The 24,989-nt window shown below is 33.9% G+C and overlaps 4 protein-coding genes and 1 long non-coding RNA gene across 5 annotated transcripts; 1 reads left to right on the top strand and 4 right to left on the bottom strand.

The window, feature by feature from the left end:
• The first annotated feature begins 242 nt into the window (after positions 1 to 242).
• Positions 243 to 10,857, top strand: LOC110230633. The gene is made up of 6 exons (XR_002333764.1): positions 243 to 379; positions 455 to 601; positions 4,088 to 4,135; positions 5,476 to 5,539; positions 7,872 to 7,931; positions 10,485 to 10,857. It is a non-coding gene; the product is annotated as an uncharacterized LOC110230633 (long non-coding RNA).
• LOC110230632 (replication protein A 70 kDa DNA-binding subunit B-like) lies at positions 8,211 to 10,576 on the bottom strand. The gene is made up of 8 exons (XM_021034046.1): positions 10,424 to 10,576; positions 10,070 to 10,334; positions 9,885 to 9,981; positions 9,677 to 9,801; positions 9,366 to 9,583; positions 9,112 to 9,284; positions 8,731 to 9,034; positions 8,211 to 8,637 (listed from the first exon to the last, which is right to left on the bottom strand). Exons 1-8 carry the CDS (start codon positions 10,562 to 10,564, stop codon positions 8,323 to 8,325), a joined length of 1,638 nt encoding a protein of 545 aa, XP_020889705.1. The 5' UTR covers positions 10,565 to 10,576; the 3' UTR covers positions 8,211 to 8,322.
• Positions 10,858 to 12,256: 1,399 nt separating the features above from the next.
• On the bottom strand, positions 12,257 to 17,230 carry LOC9322746. Its single transcript, XM_021034055.1, has 9 exons — positions 16,463 to 17,230; positions 16,080 to 16,361; positions 15,754 to 15,906; positions 15,159 to 15,529; positions 13,605 to 14,998; positions 13,470 to 13,528; positions 12,875 to 13,342; positions 12,741 to 12,779; positions 12,257 to 12,636 (listed from the first exon to the last, which is right to left on the bottom strand). The coding sequence occupies exons 1-9, from the start codon at positions 16,808 to 16,810 to the stop codon at positions 12,451 to 12,453; spliced, it is 3,300 nt and encodes a 1,099-aa protein (XP_020889714.1). The 5' UTR covers positions 16,811 to 17,230; the 3' UTR covers positions 12,257 to 12,450.
• LOC110230636 lies at positions 17,182 to 19,557 on the bottom strand. Its single transcript, XM_021034056.1, has 5 exons — positions 18,541 to 19,557; positions 18,387 to 18,461; positions 18,228 to 18,290; positions 17,904 to 18,089; positions 17,182 to 17,796 (listed from the first exon to the last, which is right to left on the bottom strand). Exons 1-5 carry the CDS (start codon positions 19,246 to 19,248, stop codon positions 17,233 to 17,235), a joined length of 1,596 nt encoding a protein of 531 aa, XP_020889715.1. The 5' UTR covers positions 19,249 to 19,557; the 3' UTR covers positions 17,182 to 17,232.
• Positions 19,558 to 21,888: 2,331 nt separating this feature from the next.
• Positions 21,889 to 24,191, bottom strand: LOC9322745 (indole-3-acetic acid-amido synthetase GH3.4). The gene is made up of 3 exons (XM_002886633.2): positions 23,867 to 24,191; positions 23,642 to 23,743; positions 21,889 to 23,407 (listed from the first exon to the last, which is right to left on the bottom strand). Exons 1-3 carry the CDS (start codon positions 24,187 to 24,189, stop codon positions 22,039 to 22,041), a joined length of 1,794 nt encoding a protein of 597 aa, XP_002886679.1. The 5' UTR covers positions 24,190 to 24,191; the 3' UTR covers positions 21,889 to 22,038.
• Positions 24,192 to 24,989: the final 798 nt, after the last annotated feature.

Genomic DNA, 24,989 nt, shown 5'->3' with positions numbered 1-24,989 from the left:
TATTAAAATGTGAAATAGTAAAAGTGGTGTAATTGTTTTTGTGATTATAAGTGTTCTTTTACTATATAGTTTTGAAGAGAATTTGTTTTTAGCATAACAAAGATTCTAACATTTATTAAAAATTTTTAAAAAATTGAAGATAAAGTAAACAAATAAAATTAAAATTATGTTTTTTTAAAAATTAAAGACACATAAGTTGTGTATTTAAATAAATTAAAAAAACCAAAAAAAAAAAAAAAAAAAAAACATATGAGAACGATGATTCTCGTTCTCCACCGAGAGTTAACACCCATTGACACGCTTAAGCTTTACCGATGATACCGAAGAAGCTGATAATCAGATCATAAGCTCACATCTCTGCGCCAATTCTTCTTATGATGTAAGCTTCATTCTAATTCAATTGAATTGTTTCAAGATAATTTAGATTCTGTGATCAATTACCTTTTTCATATAGGATTCGGATAAAGCACTTGAGATGATGAATTTGTTTCTGTTAGAAATCTGGGAGAGGGGATCAGTGAAGAACAGAGGATGAATGAAACCATTTGCAGATCAAATTTTGCAAATCGACAACACTTAAAGCAATTGTCATTTCTATAAGGTTAGTTTTGGATCTGTTTTTTCAGTTGTAGACACAAATTGAAGTTGTTGTTTGTCTCAATCGGAGTTATAATTGAACTAAGGTTTCTTGATTTTGTTGTCTAGAAATGAACTCTTAAACTTACACTACTGTAGTTGCAGAGAGTCTGATTATGTTTGGATTAAAATGACTATGGAAAGGAACTTGCTGTTCTAAAAAACAATACAAAACATCTACAAAGTTAAATAACAGAAGCAAAAAAACTAAAACTATCCTAATTCCTTAGGTTCTGAAAGATCTCTTTGAAGACGACATTCATTGTTTGACTCTGAGTTTTTCCTTCTTTATCCACAATAAGAACTTTCAAACCTTTTTTGGAAGTGACTCTTGATAAGGCAACATACAGCTGGCCATGAGAAAATACTGGTCTAGGAAGATAAATCCCTACCTCTTTAAGTGATTGTCCCTGGCTTTTGTTTATTGTCATTGCAAAAGCCACAGATATTGGAAACTGTCTTCTCCTCATGCGAAAAGGCAATTTGGTATCTGAAGGTGATATCTGAGATTTAGGGATTATCACTTTGTCTCCGATTCTATCTCCAGTAATCACTTTGGCTTCAAGTATATGATTACCCATCTGCGTTATCTGCAATCTAGTACCATTACATAGACCATTTTTTGGATCAATATTCCTCAGTAACATAACCGGTGCACCAATCTTGAGACTGAGACTGTGATTTGGCAAACCAGAAAGCTTGATACTATTGAGGAAATCAGGTGTGAAGACAGGATTGTTCAATGAAGCACCATCCTGAGGATCAATATCGTCTGCACTTAAATAAGTCATTGCTTCACCTGTTTAGGGAAAATTTGTTAGATAAGTTTCTTATACATATACAGTTAAAGATTATAGTATTAAAACGTAATTCTTACCATTAAGTTTCTCAAGCATGATGTCGTTGATGGTGTTGACATCACTATTTCTTGGACACAATATAGCTCTCTCTTGAAAGAATTTAGGATCATTATTAGGCTGCAACAAATCCAATTCTCCGTAAACTGCTTTGATAATAGCTTCAATAGGATCATTTACATCTTTAATCAGTAAATCTTCTGGAATATCTATGAGAACTTCACCATCATTAGGCTCTGAAACTCTACCATCACCAACGGCCAAGAGCCAATCAGAAAACTCTTTAATTTTCTCTGCCTCATCTTTATCCAAATCATTAGCCATAAGACGCATGTTCTTTGTCAAAGTGAGGACCTTGCAGTGTTCCCAGAGATAAGATGAATTTAATGCAGCTAAAACAATCTCTGCCCTACCAGCACCATGTATTACAGGGAGTACTTGTCTGAAATCACCTCCGAAAACAACAACTTTACCACCAAATGGCTTTCCATCGACATTTCCAATAACATCATTTAGACTTCTATCCAATGACTCAAAACAATAACGACTCATCATAGGAGCTTCATCCCATATGATAAGAGATGCTTCCTTAAGCATATTAGCAAGGTCTGAGTTAGGCACGATATGACATGTTGTGAAATCATCAGGATGAATAGGGATGCCAAACCTAGAATGTGCAGTTCTACCACCTTCTAACAACAAAGAAGCAATCCCGCTAGACGCAACATTGACAGAAATCAAACCCCTCATTCGAACTGCGGCAGATAGAGTTTTCCACATAAAAGTTTTACCGGTTCCCCCAAATCCATAAACAAAGAAGACACCTCCACTGTTTTCTAAAACAGCACCAATGATCTCATCATAAATGCCTTTTTGCTCAGAAGTCATCTTATTAACCCACTCATCATGGTCTTCTCGCAACTTATCACGGTTATAATTTTTCTCTTCTGTAATGAAACGGTTTGAATGATCTATACCTTCTTGAGTAGGTTTAGGCATGTCTTTGAAGTCTGTCAGAGTACTCCCATTACACAACAGCAAATCTTCTATCTCTTGAAGAGCATAATTTCTTTTCTCAGCATCAGTTAATACTAAATCTGGAGTAAAAAAGAAAAACACTATTTCATTATAACAGAAACGGAAAGCAAGCAAACCAACGGAAAAAAATTGTATCTCAACAAACCTGGATTGTTGTACTGATTTCTTTTCTTTGTTTCGATGTCTTCAGTTAAAATTCCACAACACATTTCCCACACATACTCCGGTCTTGCAAGACATTTATCCAGAAGCATCATAGAAAAGAAATTACGAAGATGATCTCCAAAGAAAAATAAGCTTGCTTCCACTATACTATCAATATAAGCTTGATCGTCTGTTAGAATACCACGTGCCAAACATGCCTCCTTGTATGTCTCATACACAACATCTTTGTATGTTCTGATATCTTCATCACTCTTTGGACCAGTTACTATCCCAAGAAGGATCCTCATGTAATATTCTGGTTCCATTTTAATGGAGGCATAGTTTATTCTCCCTATACAGAAACCTCTTTCCCTAAGCTTCCACTGCTTATTCTGTCCATCCCAAGTGAAATATTGAGGAATCTCTGCGTAAGTGAACTGTCTAGCAAACTCATTCTCCTTATTCAGATTAAGATAAGCCATAACAAAGGATTAGATCTATCAACTTTACCGCCAAGAGAAGTCATACTGAATAACATGTTGTAAGCTCTGATATTCTCACGGAAATGCCTGCTTAGTGCATCATCCTTACTCAGCAATTCTCTAATTAACTCAGGTGCTTCTTTAAGAAATGGCAATTTAACTGCTCCCTGAAGACAGCAAAGAGAGAATTTTGGTTTCTTGCTTTTTCTTCTTTTGTTAACACGCTCATCATACCACATCATAGCACCACAGTATTGACATTTCCATTTTGGATCACCGTGATCTAAATAAGGAATGTCAATGAGAGCTTCTGAAAAAGAAATAAAATAAAGACAAATAAATAATTTTTTTATATGTAAACACTGAAATTATGGACATATGAGTTTGGTTGATAGTAACCTGTTTTTCTTTTTATGTGGTTAGATGCTCCTTTAGTATATTTTCTTCGTTTAAGACTAATTCCTTTTCTCCCTTTACTACATGTTCCCCTCTTATTCTGAACATGTATTACTTCATCTGTTTCAACTGATAATTCTGTTTCATATCCAGAACTGCTATCAGAACCCATATCTTCTTGACTACTCACATCATATTCCTGTTCTAGATCAGAAATTTCTTCTTCTGTTTGACAACAAACTTTTATTAGTATACATTAAAAATCCAAAGCCAAATATAAACTATATAGAAGATGATTACTACCTTCAAAAGGTGTGGAGTCAAATAAATTTACACGACAATCTTCCAAATTTGGAGTCTTCTTAGATTTTCTTTGTTTTGGTTGCTGTTCTGAATATTCAACTGTACAAATTGCATAAAATGGTAAATTTATGTCTAATGTCATATAAAGGTTTTGTTATTGATATTAATATTTGCAAATGAAATCAAATATATACTCACAGTTTGGTGTATAATTTTCTTTGTTTTGTGCAGAATATAATACACTGCTCCCAAGTGGCTCATGCCGTCTTCTTCTATCAGGTTTGTTTGATATGTCTCCTAACACCCTATTAGGTGCTCTCTTCTTAGCTGACTTTAAGGTCTGGGTTCCTGAATTAGACTGAATGATGGTGTCTAACCAAAAAGCAAATAGATTTAGGACATATATATTATGTGAAATAAGCTGAATAATAAAATACAATATCAAAAACCAAACTTTACTAAAAACATACTTTTTGTAGCTTCTCTTCTTATGTCGGATAAAAAGGTATCTGCTCCAAGTTGAGCATAAGATTGACTTATTCTGACTGATGAAAGGTTTTGAACATTTTCATCAGCCAATGTTGCTGAAAATTGTGTATGAATAATTATATGAGTACGATAAAAAAGACTATCTAACGAAAGCTGAAAAAAATGAAGCTATGTTGATAAAAACTGATCACATTTGATTGCTTCGGATCTGATAGAACTTAGGAAATCCTTGCTGGCCAGTGAGGAGGTTGACTGTTTAATTGGTATATCTGTTAAATTTGCTCCATCATTTATCAAACATTCACTAAGTTCTGCAGTATATTATAGGATACATTTAATACATAAGTCAGATTTATATAAAAAAAAAAAAAACACGAATATGTTAAAATGTACTATCAATATACCAGTTGAATTTATATATCCCTTGCATTGAGAGGAGTGAATGGATGCAGTAATTGGAACCGAGCATAAAGAGTATGGTTCTTGAGAAGACAATGATTGTCTAACACAAACAGGTGTTAGATATGAGTTCTCATCTAGTGAACCTAAAAAACAATTATAAAGTTCTAAATTGTACATTTAGAAAAACATAAAGCAAAACTGTAAACATCATAAAATTAGCAGAATGATCAATATAATGATTTACCTGTATCAGTTACTGATAAATTTTTCCCTCTAGGACAAAGAGACTCTTCTAACACCACAGGAGTCAAATTTGTTATGTCTGTAAATACCCTACCAAATATTGACTTCACAGGAACTGATGTCTGCTTTTCAGATGAATTAGGTTGTTGCAAATTACTTATAACTCTGGATTTAGGTGTAGAACACTTCCTCTTAGAAGATGGAGTTACGTCAGTTAAACCTTTATCAACCAATGAATTTCTTTTCTTCATTTAGAAAACGTTTCTGTAATCAAATAATCAATATTGTTTCAAAGATTAGACGATTAAACATGTAGGGTCTGATATCTTGCTAACAATAAAGTCTGTTTTGTCAAGAATCAATTAGATATTCTTGATATATTTTAATGCCAAAAAAGAATATTATCTCGTTGCTATATACCTTTAAAAAAGGAATCTATAATTAATTAGTTAAAGAAATCTTCATATTTTATTTCCTATTAACAGGTTATGATCAATAAGATGAGTAAGTCCCATTACGCAAGGAACAGATAACTTATCATACGGAAAGGTTAGTTATTCTCAATTTGATAAACTTTTAATTGTATGTAGTAGTTGTAGTAAGTTACCATATAATGGTTAATGATAAATAAAGCTTCGTAAAAATGTATTTTTTTCTAGAATAGTAAAACAAAAAGTTTTAGAAAATAGCTTGAATCTATCATGATATAGATAGAAGTATACGTAATAAATCAAAGTTTGACTTATTACATATGAACCCGGGTCCTAGCTTAGTTACCAAATGTTTGCATAAACAAAAACAAAAGAGTTCAATACTGAAACTGAAATACGAAAACATAAAACAGAACATAATTAAACATAGGTCCTCCACCAAACAGCAATGAACATCTACTGGTTCTCTGCAACCACCTCCATCATGACATTGTCATCGTCAGCTCTTTGCATCTCCATGAAATCATGACTGTGTAAATTCCACAAAGAGTGAGTGTAGAAACACAACAAAAGAAGGTAGTTTTTTGAATCATAAGCTAGAATTGAATCTTACATGTATCTTGGGACATCTACATCCGGAAACCTTGGGTTTAGGTAGATCTGGGAACAACCATGTTCACTCATTAAAACATTTGAACCTATATTCATGGATGAAAGTGCAGTATAGTTAATAACAAATATAGACAGAAGTACTCTGTTTAGACTGAGCAATACTCTTTTAGACTGAATAAAACCGCTAACTTGATACCTTTATATAAAAACACAAACACAAACACAAACAATAGATATGAACTGTAAGGAAAACCAAAACAAAACCAATAGAACAAAACAAATTTCCCGGATTTAAAAAAACAGAAGCAAATGTTGAAACTGTTGCCTTAAACCACTTATTAAAAACACAACTCCAAAAAGACAAAACATTGTTGGATGTCAACTACTTCATATTCTTGTTCTTCTGCTTAATATCATAACCCTTGAACTATAGACAAAACAAATTATCCTCATGAAAGTTGTATAGAAAAACTTACCAAAAACCTCTGTGATTCTCCAACCTCGGAGAACAGCGACTATAGGTTGGTAGTTGTAAGTAATCTTACTAATCTGTTGAGCATATTTGTTTACAAACAACTCACAGCACCTACCAACAGCACAGCACTTGATCTCCAAACCCCTATAGTATGTTTGAACAAAACTTTTATGTAAAAAAAGAATTTCAAATGATATGAAAATAACAACAATGGATTTTACAAACTTAATTGAAGTCAAACTTACTCATAGTCCACTAACTTGAAAGCCACATATCTTGACTCATAATCTGTCCCTCCATTCTGACAGACATAAGGAAACCGTTTGATGGTAGTCACAGCCTTGACAACACCAATAGCATCTAAGGACATGATATTAAGATAAAAAAGAGTTCAGTAAGGTTTTTATAATCTAAAACTGTCTAACATTAAAAAATCTCTTACCAGTCACAAACTCTTTTTCCTCTTCCTGTGCAAATTCAACAGTTTGTGGGAAAACAAAATCAAAAAAACTGTAAGGACATTTTACAGTAATAGGCCACATGGTAGTGTCTGCGATGCATTTGATTTCGACTGGGAAGCAAGAATATTTGGTTTTCTTCTCATCAGGGCGCACAACCTCAAAGTCAGACATGCGATACCATAACCCTGGTTTCAATACAGCCAGGAAATTCCAGTGGTAATGGCGATTTGGAATGGTTGCATCGATCCTGTTTCCCTTTTGAAATCAAAAATTTTGGCATGAGTTTTAGCAAAACAAAGAAACATTCTATAAAAAAGAGCAAGAAACGTATAAGTCATAGAATTTTATACCTTCTCGTCAGCCAATATCATTTTGATCTCTGTCCTCCAAGAAGAAGTAGGTTCTTTCCATAAACTTAAGATCTTCACATGCACCAACCATCTAGTTGAATGAACATTCAAATCAGAAAGATAATGATGAGGTTCCATACGTTACAGCAACTTTTAGAATTGCGGAAAATGTTTTTAGATTTAGGGTTTCCCTATGACTAATTCTGTGGAGATCTTGTTATATATTTATGAAGAGAAGTTCCTTAGCAGTTATATGAAACGTTTAAGCCTAAAAAAACAATAAAAGTTCAATATTATCTATAAGTGATGATTACATATGGACTGACATTAGCATTGAAAATGGAAACGTAATAATAACAATGATTTGATAGATTTAGAGTTTCCATACTTCTCTCACCGGTAAGATTTTAATTCTTTAAACCGTATATTTGTTATTATTTTTCTGAAATATTAATATATTTACTCTTTGTGTATTTGGTAAGAGGAGAATATTTGTATCTTACTCCTGGTCCAATAAACCGTAAAAATTACATATTTGATTCATTTTGACAGGATTAGGTGCATTAACCTTATGGTGCAGTTGGAAAATACATGCTGAAGAATACCATAAAAGTAAGTCTTTTTTTACTATACGTGAATGTTTAGCTTCTTGGAACATATCTTATACATCATATATCGAATTAAGATGAAGAATTCAACTTAAAAACTTAAAGAACCAATAGGGAAAAAAACAAATGAAAAAACTTATACAATTAAGAAAAAGTTTTTAGAGAAATATCAAACCAACATAATAAGAACACTGATGTATGTTTTCCAGTGATTAAAGAAACATTTAAAGAAACATTAAACAACAGATATTAACTGTAATAAAAACCAATAGAAAAATCAATAAAACCAAATAACATTCCAAATTTTAGAAAACAGAAGCAAATGTGTAAACTGCTAACATAAACCATTTATTGAAAACACAAATCTAAAAAGAAAAAACATTGTTGGATGTCAACTACTTCATATTCTTGTTCTTCTGCTTAACATCAGAACCCTTGAGCTTGTCCAAATTGACTTTGTCTTCATCAGTGTTCTCTTCATGCTGCTTCAGAGCAACACACTCGAGCTTGACTCCATCGACTTTATCTTCATTAGTCTTCACACCCTTCTCTTGCTTTATCTTCACAACGTTGATTGACTCAAGACAAAGTTTCTTAGTTGTAGAGGAATTATCAGCTGGTGACAGAGAACTGTCACTACTCCTCTTAGAAGATGGAGTAGTAGTCTCTGAAGGCTCTCCAGAGTAGGTAAGCAGCAGGCTCCCCTGAGTCTAAAACATAATAAGATTAGGATTATTGATATATCGAATTCTTCTCAAATCATAGGGGGTAGGACCTCAGACAAAATTTATAATATTCCATACCTGATCAATTGAATCATCTGGTAGATCTTCCTCTCCAACACAATCATTAGCAAGAACTCTGGATACCTTATAAGTATCCAGTCCATTCCACACATTTTCATTCTCCACACAGACCAGATACTGGTATGTCTTACCAGTCAAATGTCTGATCGCATCAGGTAGGTTCTCTGGGTCCTCAAACTCATCGAACGATCCATCAAGGAGACTGTTTGCTGGACAGCCAACAATCTCAGAAGCCATACTATCAAAAAGCATCAGCTTCATCTCACCAGTTGAATCCATTACTTTAACATGTAGCTTGTACCTGTTGAGTTCATCGTTACAATTAGACATTTCAGTAACAAATAAATCATTAATATATCAGTAGATTATGAACCATACCTTGCAACCACATTGCACACAGGTGATCGGCAAGAGTCACACCAGAATTGTGGCTTGAGAGAAGTTGTGACAACCTTAGACACTTTCTTATTGCATTTCCTACAGGCAATATAATACCACGACCAATCTCTGTCAATATCATATATTGTACAGAGCACCTTAACCCTCCCAGTCTGAAAATAGGAACATTTAAAAGTTGGTTAGAATAAACTATGCAATCAAATTAGAATGTAATAGAAAAAAAGAACTATTACATCAAACATCTCAGCGACTTCTTTGATGGTCTTCTTAGGAAACTGAAGATAGAAATCCCCTGTAGTCAGCTCGATCATTTCCTGCTTTGGTTTAGACTCAAGAAGAGTAAGAGCAAGCCCATCTTTTGGTAAACTTTCTTTGAAGGCAACAATCTCAGGGATGTCTGGATTGATCAAGATCTGAGATGTATTGAAAGCATTGGAGATACTCCTTACATCTAGAAAGCAAAACATAAAGAAAGTGTCAGCAGCTCAATTTTTAAAAGATTTAAAAAAACTATAAGTATGATATTAATACCAAAACAAAATACCTTTGTAAGTCTTGATCTTAGCATATCTCACCAAACATATGACCATCTCACCAGCAGAAGCTTCACAGGCAGAGAAAACTTGTTCTGCAAATGAACCCCATAGAGTACAGGGTAGCCTTTCATCCCTAAATATTGTAATAGCAATATTAGATTCAAAAATAAGACATATTTAATTTTAATGCCGACAGAACTAATGAATGAAACTTACGTATGATCCCTCAGTTCAAAATCAATCTTTTTAGTAGGTTTATTTTGCACGTCGATAGTCTCCATTTCACCAACATTCACGATTTGACCGACAACATCTTGAACCAAAAGAGAATATCAAAACGTCAATATATATTGCATAAAGGATTAGATAAAAATGAAAATATAGCTAATATGAAAATGTACCAATCAAGTAGTTCTGGTTGAGACCAGCAGTTAAAACATCATTGAAAGGAGTCAATGACAGGTAATAAGAATCAGACAATGGATCCATCCTCACAACTCTTGTTTGCGCCATGAAGCCCATTTTGTAACGATGATCAGTTGCTTTGAACTGACCAGTTGAATAAGTCAATCCAAAGTTTTCAATAGCCTTCCACTCTCCTGGAACCATGAGCTTCTCAAAACGGTTGAGATGCTCTCTCTTCACAGACGCATGGATCTTCTTGCCCTACCATAGAAATAGAAATATATTAGTATATCATTAGACAACTTATTTTAATATATTGAACTAATATAGACATGTCAAAGAATTCTTACTTTGACATCAGACAGAACCATGTCGAAAGTCTCACCAAACTTTGTGGTAAATGTCTTCCAGGTATGAAGGACACGGACCTGAACTCTCCAAGTGGTTTTGTATGGTTTGATGTCATCGAGGTAAGCAATTGCTTGAGCCATTTGTGATATCTAAATAAGAAGGATGCTAAGGTTAGAGGAATTTGAGTGATGGATTGGAAATGAGAATGACGTTGATATTTATAGCATTCTAGGATGCTAGGGTTTTTGGCTCCAATAATTTTAAAATCTAGGAGAATATCTTGGAGACAAAGCATAAAATCAAAGATACTATTAACAAAATATATTCGAATTTGGAATAGAATTGAATGATTGGCTATATTTAGATAAATGATGAATATTGTAGAGTTGGTTATGGTTAGGATTATATTTATGAGAGATAGTAATTACGATTTTTTTGGGATTAGGCAATATATGATCGAATTTGTAGTTATTATGAGAGATAATTACATTGAATTTGCAGTTATTATGATCGAATATGCTCATATTTAGATACCAAAAATGAACTAAATTTACAAAATAATTTGAACGGCTTAGATTGACTTATGTGGATGCTAAACCCGATTAAGAACTTGACTATGTGATTAAGAGTTAATTACTCCTAACCCACCCGAGTATTAACACGCGGATCTCTTAAAGTTTAATGAAACTTTATGACCAAAATGCCCTTGTCGATTTTGATTAACAAAGAACAAAATCCAAAATTGAAATTGAAATTGAGGCTAAATTTGACCATTTTTCAATTTGTACTTCCCTTTTAATAATAAGGGGATTAAGGAAAACACGATTTTTATGTAGAGGCTGGGATAATTCTTACACTTAATTGAAAGGAATAATGCCATATACAATCAAACCTCAACAAATTAATTATATTGGGACATAAAAAATGTATTATTTTATAGAGATTTTAATTTTAATTAATCCATAAATTAATATTTATATATAGAGTTATCAATGATGCTATATCAAAACATAGCACCCAAGACTTGTCATTGCCTCATGCCTCCCTTCCACATGTAATAAACTATTGATGTTTCCTCTGATTCCTTTTCCTTTTCATGTACTCCTTTCTTGGAAATTCTTCAATTACAAGATCGAAAGAACCTGAAAATGTTGAGAATGCAGAGCTTGGGGAAGAAATGTTTGCAAAGATTCCAAAATTTAAATCTAGACCTATTTAATCTTTGTTTTAGAGAGCGATTGTAATCATTATGCTTATGGCTTTGAGATTATATCAGCTTGTTGTATCCATTGGGTTTTGAACTTTTGTTGGTAGAAAATAACGAACCTTTCTTGATTTAGTTTCTGTAATGGTTATTTCTCTCAAAGTGGGGTCTTTGAGTTGCTATCGAATTCACACTTTTTACGTAGGAAATGAAGATTGTGTTGCGTAGTTAAGATCAACCCCAACTATTTTCATGCGGCCTTTTTCAACCCAAACTCTGACCCTATGCACTTATCAACCCTAACCCATATAAATTTCAAATAATAAACCTGAACTATATAACTGTTAGCTAATTTCAACATATACCCGTTATTATATAATGTAACAAATATAAATTATGTAACATTTAGTCAATTGAATAAAAGGAATGATTCATACACAAAAGAACAGACTATTACAACTTAGCAATTCCAATCGACATTAACAAATACAAAAATAATTATGTTGAAATTTGCTAATAGTTATATAGTTCAGGTTTGTTATTTAAAATTTACGTGCATTTGGGTTGATAAGTACAAAAGTTCAGAGTTTGGATTGAAAAAAGCTCATGGAAATAGTTGGGGTTGATTTTGACTGTTTTCCCAGAGATTTATAACCTCACTATTTATACCTCAAAATGAATATTAAATCATACATCAATATAAGAGATGCTAATTTTATCTCACTATTTTCAATTTTTCCAATAGACAAAACTTCATTTCATGAATTAAAAAATTTCCAAAAATAAATAATTACTACCTACTATTTTTTAATTTTTACTATATTACAAGGCAAAGAGTCCCTTGGAGTTGGCAAAGAAGTGTTTGCGGCTGATAAGCTCCGGTTTTCTGTGACCGGTAAATAGAAGACCGGTTAACAAAGACGGAGGACCGGTGAATTTAGTTTGCACCATTTCCCTCACTTTCACATACCCGTCTAGTGTCATCAACTCGATAAGCTTTCTACAGCTCTGAGATTGACAAAAAAAAATACAGAATGTTATCAGAGAGCTTTAAGAGGTTATATATGATCAGTTTTACTATATGAAACCATAGGAGAAAGATTGTATATTACCTGAGGATTTAGTACGTCCATTTGGTTTATGATTTCGTCCTGCCACAAAATGAAATATTTTGATTAGTATTTCCATAGAGCTCAAAATCGTAACGGTACGAACTTATTAGGTGGCAAATAGAGAAGTCTTTTACCTCTGGTATACCGGGATTTTGCATCACGGTACCAAGAAAGCGGCGAATTAGTCCATCGAAGACAACTTTATTTACTGATCCATCTGCGTTTATCCATGGAAATATAGCCATAGGTAGCGAATTCTCAGAAGTTGATTCCTTTGTTTCACTTTCGATACCCGGTCCAAAAGTTACAGATGGAGATTTGATAGATGCTTCGTGCAAATCGCTTGTTTGTGCCGTTTCGGGAATGTTAAGAATTGTAACCTTGTGAACGTTGTTCACAGCGACACGCTCACGCTTTTCTTGTGAAGTACTGTACCCGCTGGCGACAGCATCTTTTGACGTATGTTCCTCCAAAGCCCTCTCTAGGTAGTTTACTGGTAGAGACTGTTGACCATTTTTGGTAGTTCCTCCATCCTCCAATGTCAAGAAGTACTTTGATCGGTAGAGCGATTGGACAAGACGGAAATTATCATAGCCATTTACCTGAATAAGATAGCATCTGGTTAACAAGTTACTTGTAAAATGATGAAACATGAACAGAGTCCATAGTCCAGCAATGTAAAACTAGTAAACGTTGAGTGTTTGTAAGATAAGAGATGGTAAGACAAACCTTTAAAGCTACTCCAAATGTTTGAAGTACCTCTACAATGCAGTCACAAGTTTCTTGGCCTGCAGATGGATAAACAGAGGTTAAAAAATACGCGAACATATGCTAAAGTGTTGAAGAGGTTAGCCTGATGCTTACTTGGAATATTAATAAGACAGTGGACTTCTTCAGTACTTAGACCTTGGTCACCAGCCTTGTGAAGGGCATTGGAAACTGCTTCGAAAACCCCGGGACTGAATAAACTAAGTTGCTCATCTGCAGATCCGGACATAATACAACTAGCAACACTGGCCATTGCTTGCCAAGGAGAATCACCTAAACTACCTGGTATCACAGTAGCATCAGTAGAGTTGAATAGTTCTTTCATATTATCAGAACCACAGCGATTATTTGTTTCTCCCGACTTGAAATGAAGTTCACCAGAACAAGAGTCATCATCCTTAAACAACTCTACTGCGTTCGCTATTGGTAGATTTACACGACGAACAGATACTGCTATACCAGGGAAACCTTTTTCCTTTCGGACGTTGCTTTCACCTTCGCCTAATAGCTTAAATTTCTTAGCACTATCAGTTTCAGATTCTTCTACGTCATCAGCTTTACGTTTTAAACCTCTTCGATGTTCAGGCTCTCCAACACCTTCTTCAGGTAAGGATACAGATATAGAGAGTTCACCAGAAGCAACCAATGAAAAGAAATTTAAAACATCACCACATTGTAAATCTGAAGTAAGAGTGACTCCCCCAGCCATAAGGTCTCTTTCGTGTTCGAGAAGCCAACTTGAGAACTTGGCAGCTCTTTTCCCAGTATTAACCGGGAATGGTGACTTTGAAATACTATGCAAAAAGTTTTGAGAAAGCACAAATGGTTGTCCACCACTTCCACCAACCAGGAACTTTCTGTCTCGGAGGTAGCTATAGGCGGTGAAGAGGTCACCCTCGGAATATCGTCGTAAGGTATCTTCCAACAAATTTGGCATACCAGGTGCAGTAGGCATGCTTAGAAAGACAAGCTTCAACAGTTCTACAGCAGTAGATACTACCAGAGATTTCTGCACTTGTACACTACCAGTGTCCTTTTCATCTACATGCTTAAAAATTTGATGAAGACGATAATGTCCAGCTCGTCGAGATGTATCTTTAACTTGATCCATAGAAAAAGTTTGAATGTCCTCTGAGTGAATTGCAGGTCTCCTCCGTTTAGAGGGCAGCAGTTTAGCCATCTTCTTGAGCTCAAGAACATTATTAAAGGCTTGACTTATACTCTTTTCATTGAAGTCATCCCATTTTCCTTCATCTTTACGATGCTCAACACAACCGGATTCCGTCTTTAGATGTTTTGCATAACGCTCACTGAGCAGATTGCAAAGCCTCATGACCGCCTTCCGAACTTTATCATTCTTCATCAATGTTTGAATCCGTCGCTTGCAAGGTAAAGGAGGTGCAGGTAGTTCTGGAACTGAAGCCCAATTTACTCCATGAAATTTTGCCCCAAGAGCTGCACGGTGTCTAACATATTTAGACAACAATTTCCTGACCAGAGAAAACTTGTGTCAGAGATATATATATCAATCAGAGATATAATAACATATTTTAGATAATGTTTTCAACAAGAACCAATTTGATATATGATCATCATTCATAAAAACACAGAGATATACTACTAAAATTTTATTGGATGTGTCAAGCTTACCTGTCTGCCTCATCTGTCCACGAAAATCTTTGTAAAGGAGTTGATCTAGTCTTTGAACTTGCATGCCGGTTGATGATGGAACAACACTGACCTTCATCTTCAGTAAAATCGCTTATCTCTGCATTTTCTTGTCGATGCATTGGAATGGGGGTTTGGTCATCTTGTAATGAATCTTGAAAATTCTCACTAGTTGAGGCATCAATGGCTTCAGAATTTAGAACCTTCTGTCCATCTACTGTTATGGATCTGACACCTTCTCCTCTAGTCTTTACAAGAGATGCTCTTTTTCTTTTCCTGGAAGATGAAGGACTATTATCTTTTGATTTTGATTCCACGCGTCTTCCATGCTTCGCGTAATAAGCATGCATAACCTGGCGTGACAACCAATAAGTATAAGAACATCCAGGTTAGTCTCTGTTCGTGGACCAGAGATGATAAAGCTTTAAATCAGACATTGAAGAAATAAAGGTTCTCATGGTGGCATGATCTCTATGATCAAGGAACATTAGGAAACTATTCGCCAAACTACCACCAGGTCCCAAATATTTTTCTCCACATAATATATATAAGTACAACGCACAAAACATATCTTTACCTGCTCTATGGTCAGGTTCAGATCCTTAGAAATCTTCTCACACTCTTTGAATGAGATTTTTTCCTTTTCATCGATTGCAATACACTGTAAGAGCTTCGCACGCTGTTCCGCTGTCATGACATTATCTGAGGCCCAAGAGCGGACACCAAAAACCTAAAAAAACAGACAGTTAGAAATTGTTTTCTGAAAACATAACATAATAGGCAGCTGAAAATTATTATCACAGGAGATGATAGCAGATCAGAGTTTCAATGATATTTTGTAGTTTCATGGACTCAATTGTTGTATATGTAATAAGCTATGATATAGAAGATCTGCATTTATACCTCTTGAGAAACAGATCCCGGAAATGCTTGCTTAGCAGCTCTGTGATCAGCAGCAGCATAGCAATATTCTAGAGTAAGCCAATATTCATCAACAGCATCTCTATTTGATAGAATAAAGTCATGCCGAATACGAGGACGAAAATCAAGAGACGTGACATCGGATTTAGCAGCAACAAACAAAGGTTCCTCTATATAAGGTTTAAGCTCCACTGCATGTGTTAAATTAGCATACTTCTCCTCAATCTCGTCACGTCTGAGTCTATCACTTACCATCTGAATCAACTACAAAATTAAAATAGACACACACAACAGAATTATTCATTTTTTGAACTGCACATATATGAAATACAGTACTTAAGGTGTCATATAATTATTGATATTACCTTTAACCGGCGTAAAATATCAATAAGCATCGATAATACCCCAATGGCACGAGTATCCATTAGAAGCTTATACTTGTCGCTAGAAATCTCAGAAAGACGCATAACCTGTTTGCATTTCTTCATTATATCATCAGCTTTCTGAGTAGATCCAACAACTTGTACAAATAGTTGGAGTGGCATGGCTCTAAAAGCATCTTTAAGTGAAAACAAATTCTCAGATTTATGATCATGTATAGAAGAAAAGGCATTGTCCCAGCCAGGCAAAGAACTACTATAATAGTCCCAAAGGAAACAGTGTAGAAGCTTCACACGAACCATCTTTGCAAAAACACTCCCTTTCACTCGCATAACTCCTGATTTGCTAGCTTGCGCATCTAAATCCGCATTAGTTCTACCTCTCTGAACGACATTCAATACTGGAATTGTCTCGTTGCTTTTCCTCTTCGATAATCTCTGGCCACGGAATTCTAATTCAAAAGACCTAATCCTTTCATGAATTTCATTTCCTACGTCTCGACTCAATCCTTGAACAGATGGATGCAAAACTATCACAAAGCAACGACTACGACCACAATCATTTACATTTGGAACACGAATACCAACGCATTTGCAGAGCCCTTCTTCTTGAAGCTTGTTTAGAATTCTGTAAATGGTTTTCCTATCAACCTTAGGGCTCCTGTCTTTCTCAAAACTTAGAAGCCATTTATGGAACTCCGCTCTCAAAACAAACTTCTCCTCCTTTGGCCAGCCAAGAAAGAAGAAACAAATAGTCAGTTAGAAGGAAAAAAAAGGAGAAAACGTTTATAACAAGCAAAGTGGATAAAGAGAACAGTAAGTACATTTAAGCGCTCAAGTATTCTCTGCTCTCTCCGAGAGTTTTCGATAGTAGCATGAGGTTGCTGCACTTTTGATTTAGCCGAGTTCGGTAAATCAGGGGACCCCATTGCATCCTCAACAACCTTATCACCGATCTCATTGAATGGTTCTTGTAAGTTACGACGTGTAACCACCTTTCTTCTTTTGGCTCCTGAATTCCTTTCAGAATCAGTTAACGTTGTAGGTGTATAGATGTCAGCATCTGAAACTTTAAAACTGTGTTCGGTAGAGGTCTTAGCCAATCCACCGGTACCATGAGGTGTACTAAAATCATTATTTTCCCCTCTAATATTTTCAGCTTTATCAGAAGACTCAGACCGAGTATGACGAGAAGTCCAAACTCGAAATACTCGAGTCTTCTTGTGGCTTTCTGCCTGTAAATGCATCCCGACTCTTGAACAAATACTACAAAGCCGAGGATAGATCTTCTTCTTATCAATCCCAAGTCTTTCGCATACCTGTAATACAACAGTCAATCATAACTTTATGAATACTAAAAAGATTACTCTTTCGAATAAGTAATTTTCTCCAAAAAAACTGTTAGCCAAATCTATCAAATGAATACCTCCATAACAGCCAAGCCTTTAGAACCTTCAGCATCAACCATATCATAAATTTGATTATCTATTGGAAGCTCCAAAGTCTGTTCTGTTTTTTGAATACTCCTTCCGAATTTTAGGAGTTGCTTTTTCCTAGAGTAGTTAAAATCTTCTGCTGAAAATCTTTTTAACAAACGGAGACATCTTTCAACCTACAAAAATAGACAATCCACATTAAAAAAAAAAAAAAAAAACTGTTTCTGTTATATCCAAACAAAACAGAACAGAAATACAAAGTAAGAGCAATTGGCCAGCATATGTATTGGCAAAAGATGCAGATTATAGATCACCTTATTATTCACCATAGCATCAAACTCCTCTACTACATGAGAGTCTATCAACCGGCGAAAAACCTGATGTTATACCACAAGAAGATTCATTCAGACTATTCTAGTTGAACATGAATCTATACACTTCAACCTTAAGGGAAAGAAAAAAAGATATATTACACTTCTCCAAGCTCTATGCCTTATATGTGATCCCATATAACCAAGGTCTTGCTTAATATCCGAGACAACTAAAACCTGCACTACAAGAAAATAGTATACATTATACAAACTAGGAAAGATCCAGCTTGATAAAAGAATGCTTGAGTTTACTAACTTTCTCGTTAGCTTCTTCGAGCTTATCACAAACTGCCTGCATTGCTGGTAAAAAATCGTTAATAAGCGTATCATCTTTCAAACTATCTCCGGCGGCAGTAGCCTCATGCTCAGACATAGAGTCCTCTTTACAAATCTCAAACCTCTGCTGCGAACCCATAGGCTTGGCGTAACGAGTTAAGTATATCATGTTGGTGGTAATACATGAAGTCGTTTTGGAATCAACTTCTTTAGTTCTCACAATTGCTGGTTGCCTAACAATCAAACCTCGAGATTCAAGCTGCTTCACACTATAGAAGAAGTTCCTTCCATCGATACCAAACTCTTTAGCAAGCAGATTTTGTGCATCTCCATTGTCTCTAGCAATAGCCAAACGTTCAAGAACACGTCGCTGAATCGCGGGAATAGTAGTGTTATTCGACTGAGTATCGTACAAGCCAACGAAGTTAGCTCGTAAGTTCTCATTAGCGACGATCCTTAAATCGAGTCTTAGTGCATCGTCAAGCTGTTGAATCGAAGTATCTGATGATCCGTAGACAGTGTTCTTAGTCTTGAATTGGAGCTGAGGGATCGTGAGAAGATTTCTCCAGACATGAACCTTGACGGAAGAAGAAAGAGTAGAGAGACGTGACCATAAAGAAACGAGAGCGATCCCTGTGTTTCCCTGAGAACAGATTTCATCCAGTGCCGTGCATATAATCGAATCCATCTCTCCGGTTAGGGTTAGGTTAACGGAAAATCTTCCGATTAAAAATTAGTCAGTCAATTTCGTCGGATGGGGTTTTGGGAATTGAATTTATACAAGTGGGAGTTGGCAGATGATGGCGGGATCAGAGGACGATCGAGAGAAAGATATTATTCTCTCGAGTTCTTGGTGACGGGTTCGATCTTAAACAACTGCGAAGAATATATCAATTAGGAGTTACTTATATTTCTTGTACATGATTGCTAAGTTAAAGTTCCTTAACATTTTTGTCCAATCATAAAAAATATAGTAATTAAACAAAAATATCTGTGTAGTATTTATTATGCTTTTATATTGTACTAAGATCTATTATTATCAAGTTTTGGTATACTTTTGAGTTTAAATTTTTTTTTGAAATATATTTATTTGTTTTAATATTGATGAAAAAATAATTATTTCCTTTACTCATTAAAGTTATTTATCCTTACTTAAATTTTAGTTATAATATTAGTTGCAGAGATTTATTAAAATAGTATATTTTTAATATTAATTTGAATAGGTGTACTCTCTTAGAAAAATTTGTAGAAATTATATCCTTTTAAGTTCAAATATAATGTACCCATCTCCTTTTCAAAACACTACTTCTTACTTTTTGGAGTTTGTCATCAACTTTTTATTATCTAAACAAAAAAATCTCCATGTATTTTCAATTTTCACTAATGTCATGATTTTCTTATTTACTACAGAACCCAACTATTCAAACTAGATTGTGCACCCGCGCGTTGCGCAGGGTTTTAATTTAATTTTTTTTATCAATTTGACTGAATTTTAAAACATTTTACTTTACTCATTTTCATTATCTTTCCATAGTAGTAAATATTTATTCACACTTTTCACTATAAATTTTCTTGTACCCTATTGTAAACAATGATGCTGAACATATGCAATTATAAAGTTATTGGATGGAAAAAAAAAAATCTTCTATAATTCACCCGTCGTCTCCCGACATCTACTCTCTTTTCACCTTATATTGGCTCACATATAATATATTCGACTATGAATTAGTTCTCAAGATAGATTGTATATATTTTTTATTCATATCTTTTGATACTGAATTTTTTTTTATAAGTTGCATTATCTTTCTATTAAAATGAACGTTAGAAAATCTCGGAAGATATTTGTCATATAGTCTCTTTGACCATGTTTGTTGCATGTAAAATTGTTTTATAGATAAAAAATATCATATATGGACTCATTCATATTCACAAATATCAGATTTCAACATCAAAGTTTTCACTTTATCTTGACCGTTTGAAAAACACAAAAAACAAATTCACATATATAATTTGACGTATATTATGATTCTATATAGTCTTCTTAACGTTGATTTTCGTAAAATTCGTAACTTACGAATTCATATAAATTGTTCTAATTTTAAAATAAATATTTTTAATACTTAATTTTTTCTTCTAATTAAAAACTCTTCAATATACCATTACTATTCTAATTTCCAAATAGCATTCGAAAATATTATTATTACATAGTTTCTTATTCGATTGGGTTCTTTTATTTTTCTTTGTGGTATTTAGGATAGTTTTTGTTTTATTTTAAATCACCTTAAATTTTTTGATCTATGTTAAAATTTCATAAACACTGATTAATATTACTTTTTTCTTTTCTTAGGCATTCATTTGATTTTTTAAAAAAAAAACCACCACTTTTTAATTTAGAAAACACTGATAATATAGAAAAGTTTATTAACGTAACTATTTGTATTATATTATAATTATAAATAATAATATGTACTCAAAATCCTTCTTATTTTTAATTAGTATCAAGAATTGATACTTTAACATTATAATTATAATTTTTAATTTTAAATGTGTATTTTTTAGATGATTGTAACTCTACTAAATAATTGTAACTCTTAAAAATGATTGTTTTATCATTAAAATCTATGATAAGTTTTTTTTTTCATATCTCTAGTCATATAGGAATATTTACTCCTTATATGCTAAGATACAATTATCTAATTTTAAATTTATTCAATCTCTATTAAAAAATTTCATATTTTGTGTAATAAATATATTTATTTTTGTTTTTTAGTATTTAATTTATTCTATTGTAATTTTTTTTGTTCAATGAAATATAATAATATAAATTACAAAATATGGGAATTAATTATAGTTTTTGTTTTAATAAAATATGTAGAACCCACATAAAATTAAAATAGGATGACTTAGATGATGATGTGGACAGGAGAGACAACTCTCCCATTATATATATATATATTTTAAAATTTATTGTTTAGATATGGGATTTTAATGAAAAAAAAAACTCTTAAATATCGGTAGATCCATTGTTAAACCCTTATCTAAATTATTAATGAAACATTTAAAGAAAAAATCTCTTAAGTACTTGTCAGTCCATCTAAAACTATAAAAATAAATTATTAATGTATACTGTTACTGTTTTAATCATTAAACGAATCTGAAATAAAAGATAAGCACAAGAACAGGATCAATTTTTATTTTACATGATTTGGAACTTTTAAATCCATATCAGCAATTTTAAAAATTTATAATTTTTTTGGACAAATACTGCATTGTGTTAAGTCTAAAAAAAACATACACGTCGTTTTAAACGAGCTATGTTTAGGCGGAATTATAAATGAAGAGTTTTTTTAATTAAAATTTTGTACATAAGGTTTTAATTCATTAATAATTTAGTTGAGAGTTTTTAAATGGATGCACTAATACTTGAAGGGTTTTTCACAGCATCGGTTTGAATTTGATATCTTTCATAAAGTTTTATCTAATGACGTCGTTCTGGTGACCAATGCGGCAACGAAGTGCTGAAATGAGCAGACACAACTCTAGAGTCAAGCAGTTCCAAGATCGGTGTGAGGCTCACGCACCTCGGGACCTTATACTGATTAATCGATGAACCTCTCGAGATGGCATAGTCCATGAGCTCATCAAACGTACCGTTCTGCACCACACGTATCTCCAACGGACCGATAGATTTATCTGAAACCCGACTTTGTCTATAAACCGAGTTCAGCGATTCCTCCATCTCCAAACAGCACTTAGCCATGACTTCGTCGCTAGGAAGAGCATTGCTTTGGTCTCTACCAAGTAACTCCCAGTAGATTACGTAATGACCCGGTATAGTCTTCGTTTCTGCATAGCTCGTGTACTCGATCACACTTGTTCCTTGCTCTGCAAGCAACCTCGACGCATTGTCCACTGCCTTTTGTAAATCAGCCTCGTCTGTTTTATCAGATTCAATGCTTAGCAAAACATTCTTTCTCCGTATGAATTTGAACTGTGGAGCGGAATTATGGAACCCCGTGACACAGAGGATGTCGCCAACTCTGTAACGGTATAGCCCTGCGTAGGTCGTGATCACGAGTTCATACTCTTTTCCGACCTCAACATCAGCTAGCTCCACAAGTGAGGTTTCATCTAATGCTCCATCTCCATCGTGATTATGTGGGAGGAATTCGAAGTAGGCCATGTTTGGCATGATTGTGTAAGAAACCTCCGAGGGTTTACACATGGGATTTAGGTTAATCCCGAAGTAACTTTCCGACGAAGCATAGATCGTGCTTGCAATCGGTAATCCACCGCTATAGTACTCTAACATCGGGATATACTGAGCCATTGCTCCAGTAATAATCACATCAAGGTACTTCGTGTTAGGCCATATCTTTGTGATTATCCCTTCCCAATTCTCTTGTGAACAAACCCCTATCAAAAACTCAGCCAGTTCTTCATCAGGTTTGTTCAAAATCTTCGACATTCGGTTGTTAACCGCAGGATCAAAGATTTTAGAACTTAGGATTCCGGTTGAGATATCCTGAGCAAGTTCCTTCCAATTATTCTGGAGGAAGCTTATGGCACGGAGGAGACCGGAAGGAAACACCGCACCGAGTCGGAGAACTTCATGGCGCATTAAGAGACCACATAGCATTTGCGCATACATGCTTTGTGACGAGTCGGAGCAGAGGATGGCTTCCCTAGGACTAGTGTAGTCGTTTTGCAGATCGGACGTCTTGAAGTGGTCGCTTTTGTAGTAACTAGTGAGAGCCGGACGAGCCGGTAACCCACCTGACGTCTTAGACTCCGACTTCACAAATAAGAAGTATAAGCCTTTGCCTTTGTCTAATCCCGGCAGGTAGCTGTAGTTAAACATTTCTTTGGTTAATTTAATAAATCGTTACAAATTTTACATATAAAAAATTCGTTACAAATATATATAGACATATAGTTAAATGTTTAACGGGAAAAGGGAAAAAAAATGTTAAATTCTGAGGTTTTTCATTCTGCGAGTTTTCGTTCTGCAACTTATGATATTATGCGATTATGCAATGATACCAAATTGGAGCCTAAATGTTAAAAGTATATATACTAACAGATTCATCACAGGCATGAGTAGACTGCCTAAAAGCTGACGTCGGTGTATGTCTTCTTCAATTGTCGGCATTAATTTCCTCTCACCAGAAGATGTTCCAGAGCTGCAGCCACATACAAAAATATATAAATTAATTACGGTCAAAAAACAATATTAACATATATGATTGTTGTGGTGATCAAAATCACGTCATTGATTATTTTATATAAGAACAATATTAACATACCTTGTGAGAAACTCGTTGATGGGGTGAGAAGACAAGATCGGAGAACGATCACCGTTGGATATACGTTGAATCTCCGTCTTCAAATCTTCGTACATAACCACCGGAACTTTGCTCTTGAAAGTTTTCCTATCAACGGCCCCATTAAGATCGAACCGTTTCAGATATTCGGTGTTCGAGTTACGACTTAGTATCTCTCCAAGAACCTTCTCTTGAACCGAGTCAGGGTTCCGAGTCATCTCCTCAATGAACATGAGAGCCTTCATGTCTTTCTCGGATGTCGTCGGTGAAGCTATCCGAGATTGAAGAGGCGAATCAACGGCCATGATTGATCGAATCATCGAATGTATTTTTGTAAAAGCAAGAATATTAGAAAATGTTTGATGAGTATAACTTGGCAAAGAGAAGGCTGTATTTTATACAAGGGGAAGTTCCACGTCAACAAGTCAAGTATTAAGAAGAGGGCTTCTTCACATAGATAATTTCACCAATATAATATTAGTAAATTTATTTTAATTTAAATTGAGAATCTCATTATCAAATAGAATCTCCATTGGCTAGGTAACTCATAAATATATTAATAATATGTTTTTAACAAAAAATAGAAATCAATATCAATATTAGTTAATTTAAACCTTTTATGTTAAATTTTCATTAATATTTAACTAAATATCAAATTAAATTCTAAATAAATATATTCAACTGTATTCAGTATTAGTAATCTTAATCTTAATATCAATAATTAATAATGCAATCCATTGTAAATAATACAATCAAAGAGTTATAATCTATAATATAGCTATATTTAACATTTTATTTAGTTCCATTTATAAACTAATCAATTATTAGTTTAATTAGTAATATGTCATAAGATTGATCACTATATATATTTCTTTGAAAACTGAAAAATGTATGACCTTCCAACTTTAAAATATCAATTTTAAAACTGTTTCTACAATTATAAATATGATCAATCTTAAATATTTTTCTACTAAAATTTCAAACTATATTATTACGTATAACATATTTCATAGTTTTATACTTATAATATTAATTCATTTTTATTTAACTAAATAAATTTCATCATATGAAACAATAAATATAAGATTCATCACTATACGTTTTT

This window comes from Arabidopsis lyrata, assembly GCF_000004255.2.
Source record: "Arabidopsis lyrata subsp. lyrata unplaced genomic scaffold ARALYscaffold_2, whole genome shotgun sequence".
NCBI lineage: Eukaryota > Viridiplantae > Streptophyta > Magnoliopsida > Brassicales > Brassicaceae > Arabidopsis > Arabidopsis lyrata.
The sequence above is the reverse complement of the archived record's forward strand: the minus strand, read 5'-3'. Positions and strand labels throughout refer to the sequence as shown.

Excerpts from the sequence above, each read along its gene's own strand:
- LOC110230632 (XM_021034046.1), bottom strand. The coding sequence starts at position 10,564 with ATGGCTCAAGCAATTGCTTACCTCGATGACATCAAACCATACAAAACC. Across the intron at positions 9,982-10,069 it reads CAACCAGAACTACTTGATTG|ATGTTGTCGGTCAAATCGTG; the intron begins GTACATTTTCAT and ends TTTTGGTTCAAG. Across the intron at positions 8,638-8,730 it reads CAGATGATTCAATTGATCAG|ACTCAGGGGAGCCTGCTGCT; the intron begins GTATGGAATATT and ends ATTATGTTTTAG.
- LOC9322746 (XM_021034055.1), bottom strand. The coding sequence starts at position 16,810 with ATGCGAGTGAAAGGGAGTGTTTTTGCAAAGATGGTTCGTGTGAAGCTT. Across the intron at positions 15,907-16,079 it reads CGGGATCTGTTTCTCAAGAG|GTTTTTGGTGTCCGCTCTTG; the intron begins GTATAAATGCAG and ends CTGTTTTTTTAG. Across the intron at positions 12,637-12,740 it reads TGGACGTACTAAATCCTCAG|AGCTGTAGAAAGCTTATCGA; the intron begins GTAATATACAAT and ends TGTCAATCTCAG.
- LOC110230636 (XM_021034056.1), bottom strand. The coding sequence starts at position 19,248 with ATGGATTCGATTATATGCACGGCACTGGATGAAATCTGTTCTCAGGGA. Across the intron at positions 18,462-18,540 it reads TCGAAGAAGCTAACGAGAAA|GTTTTAGTTGTCTCGGATAT; the intron begins GTTAGTAAACTC and ends CTTGTAGTGCAG. Across the intron at positions 18,291-18,386 it reads GGCATAGAGCTTGGAGAAGT|GTTTTTCGCCGGTTGATAGA; the intron begins GTAATATATCTT and ends GTATAACATCAG.
- LOC9322745 (XM_002886633.2), bottom strand. The coding sequence starts at position 24,189 with ATGGCCGTTGATTCGCCTCTTCAATCTCGGATAGCTTCACCGACGACA. Across the intron at positions 23,744-23,866 it reads ATCAACGAGTTTCTCACAAG|CTCTGGAACATCTTCTGGTG; the intron begins GTATGTTAATAT and ends ATGTGGCTGCAG. Across the intron at positions 23,408-23,641 it reads CTCATGCCTGTGATGAATCT|CTACCTGCCGGGATTAGACA; the intron begins GTTAGTATATAT and ends GTTTAACTACAG.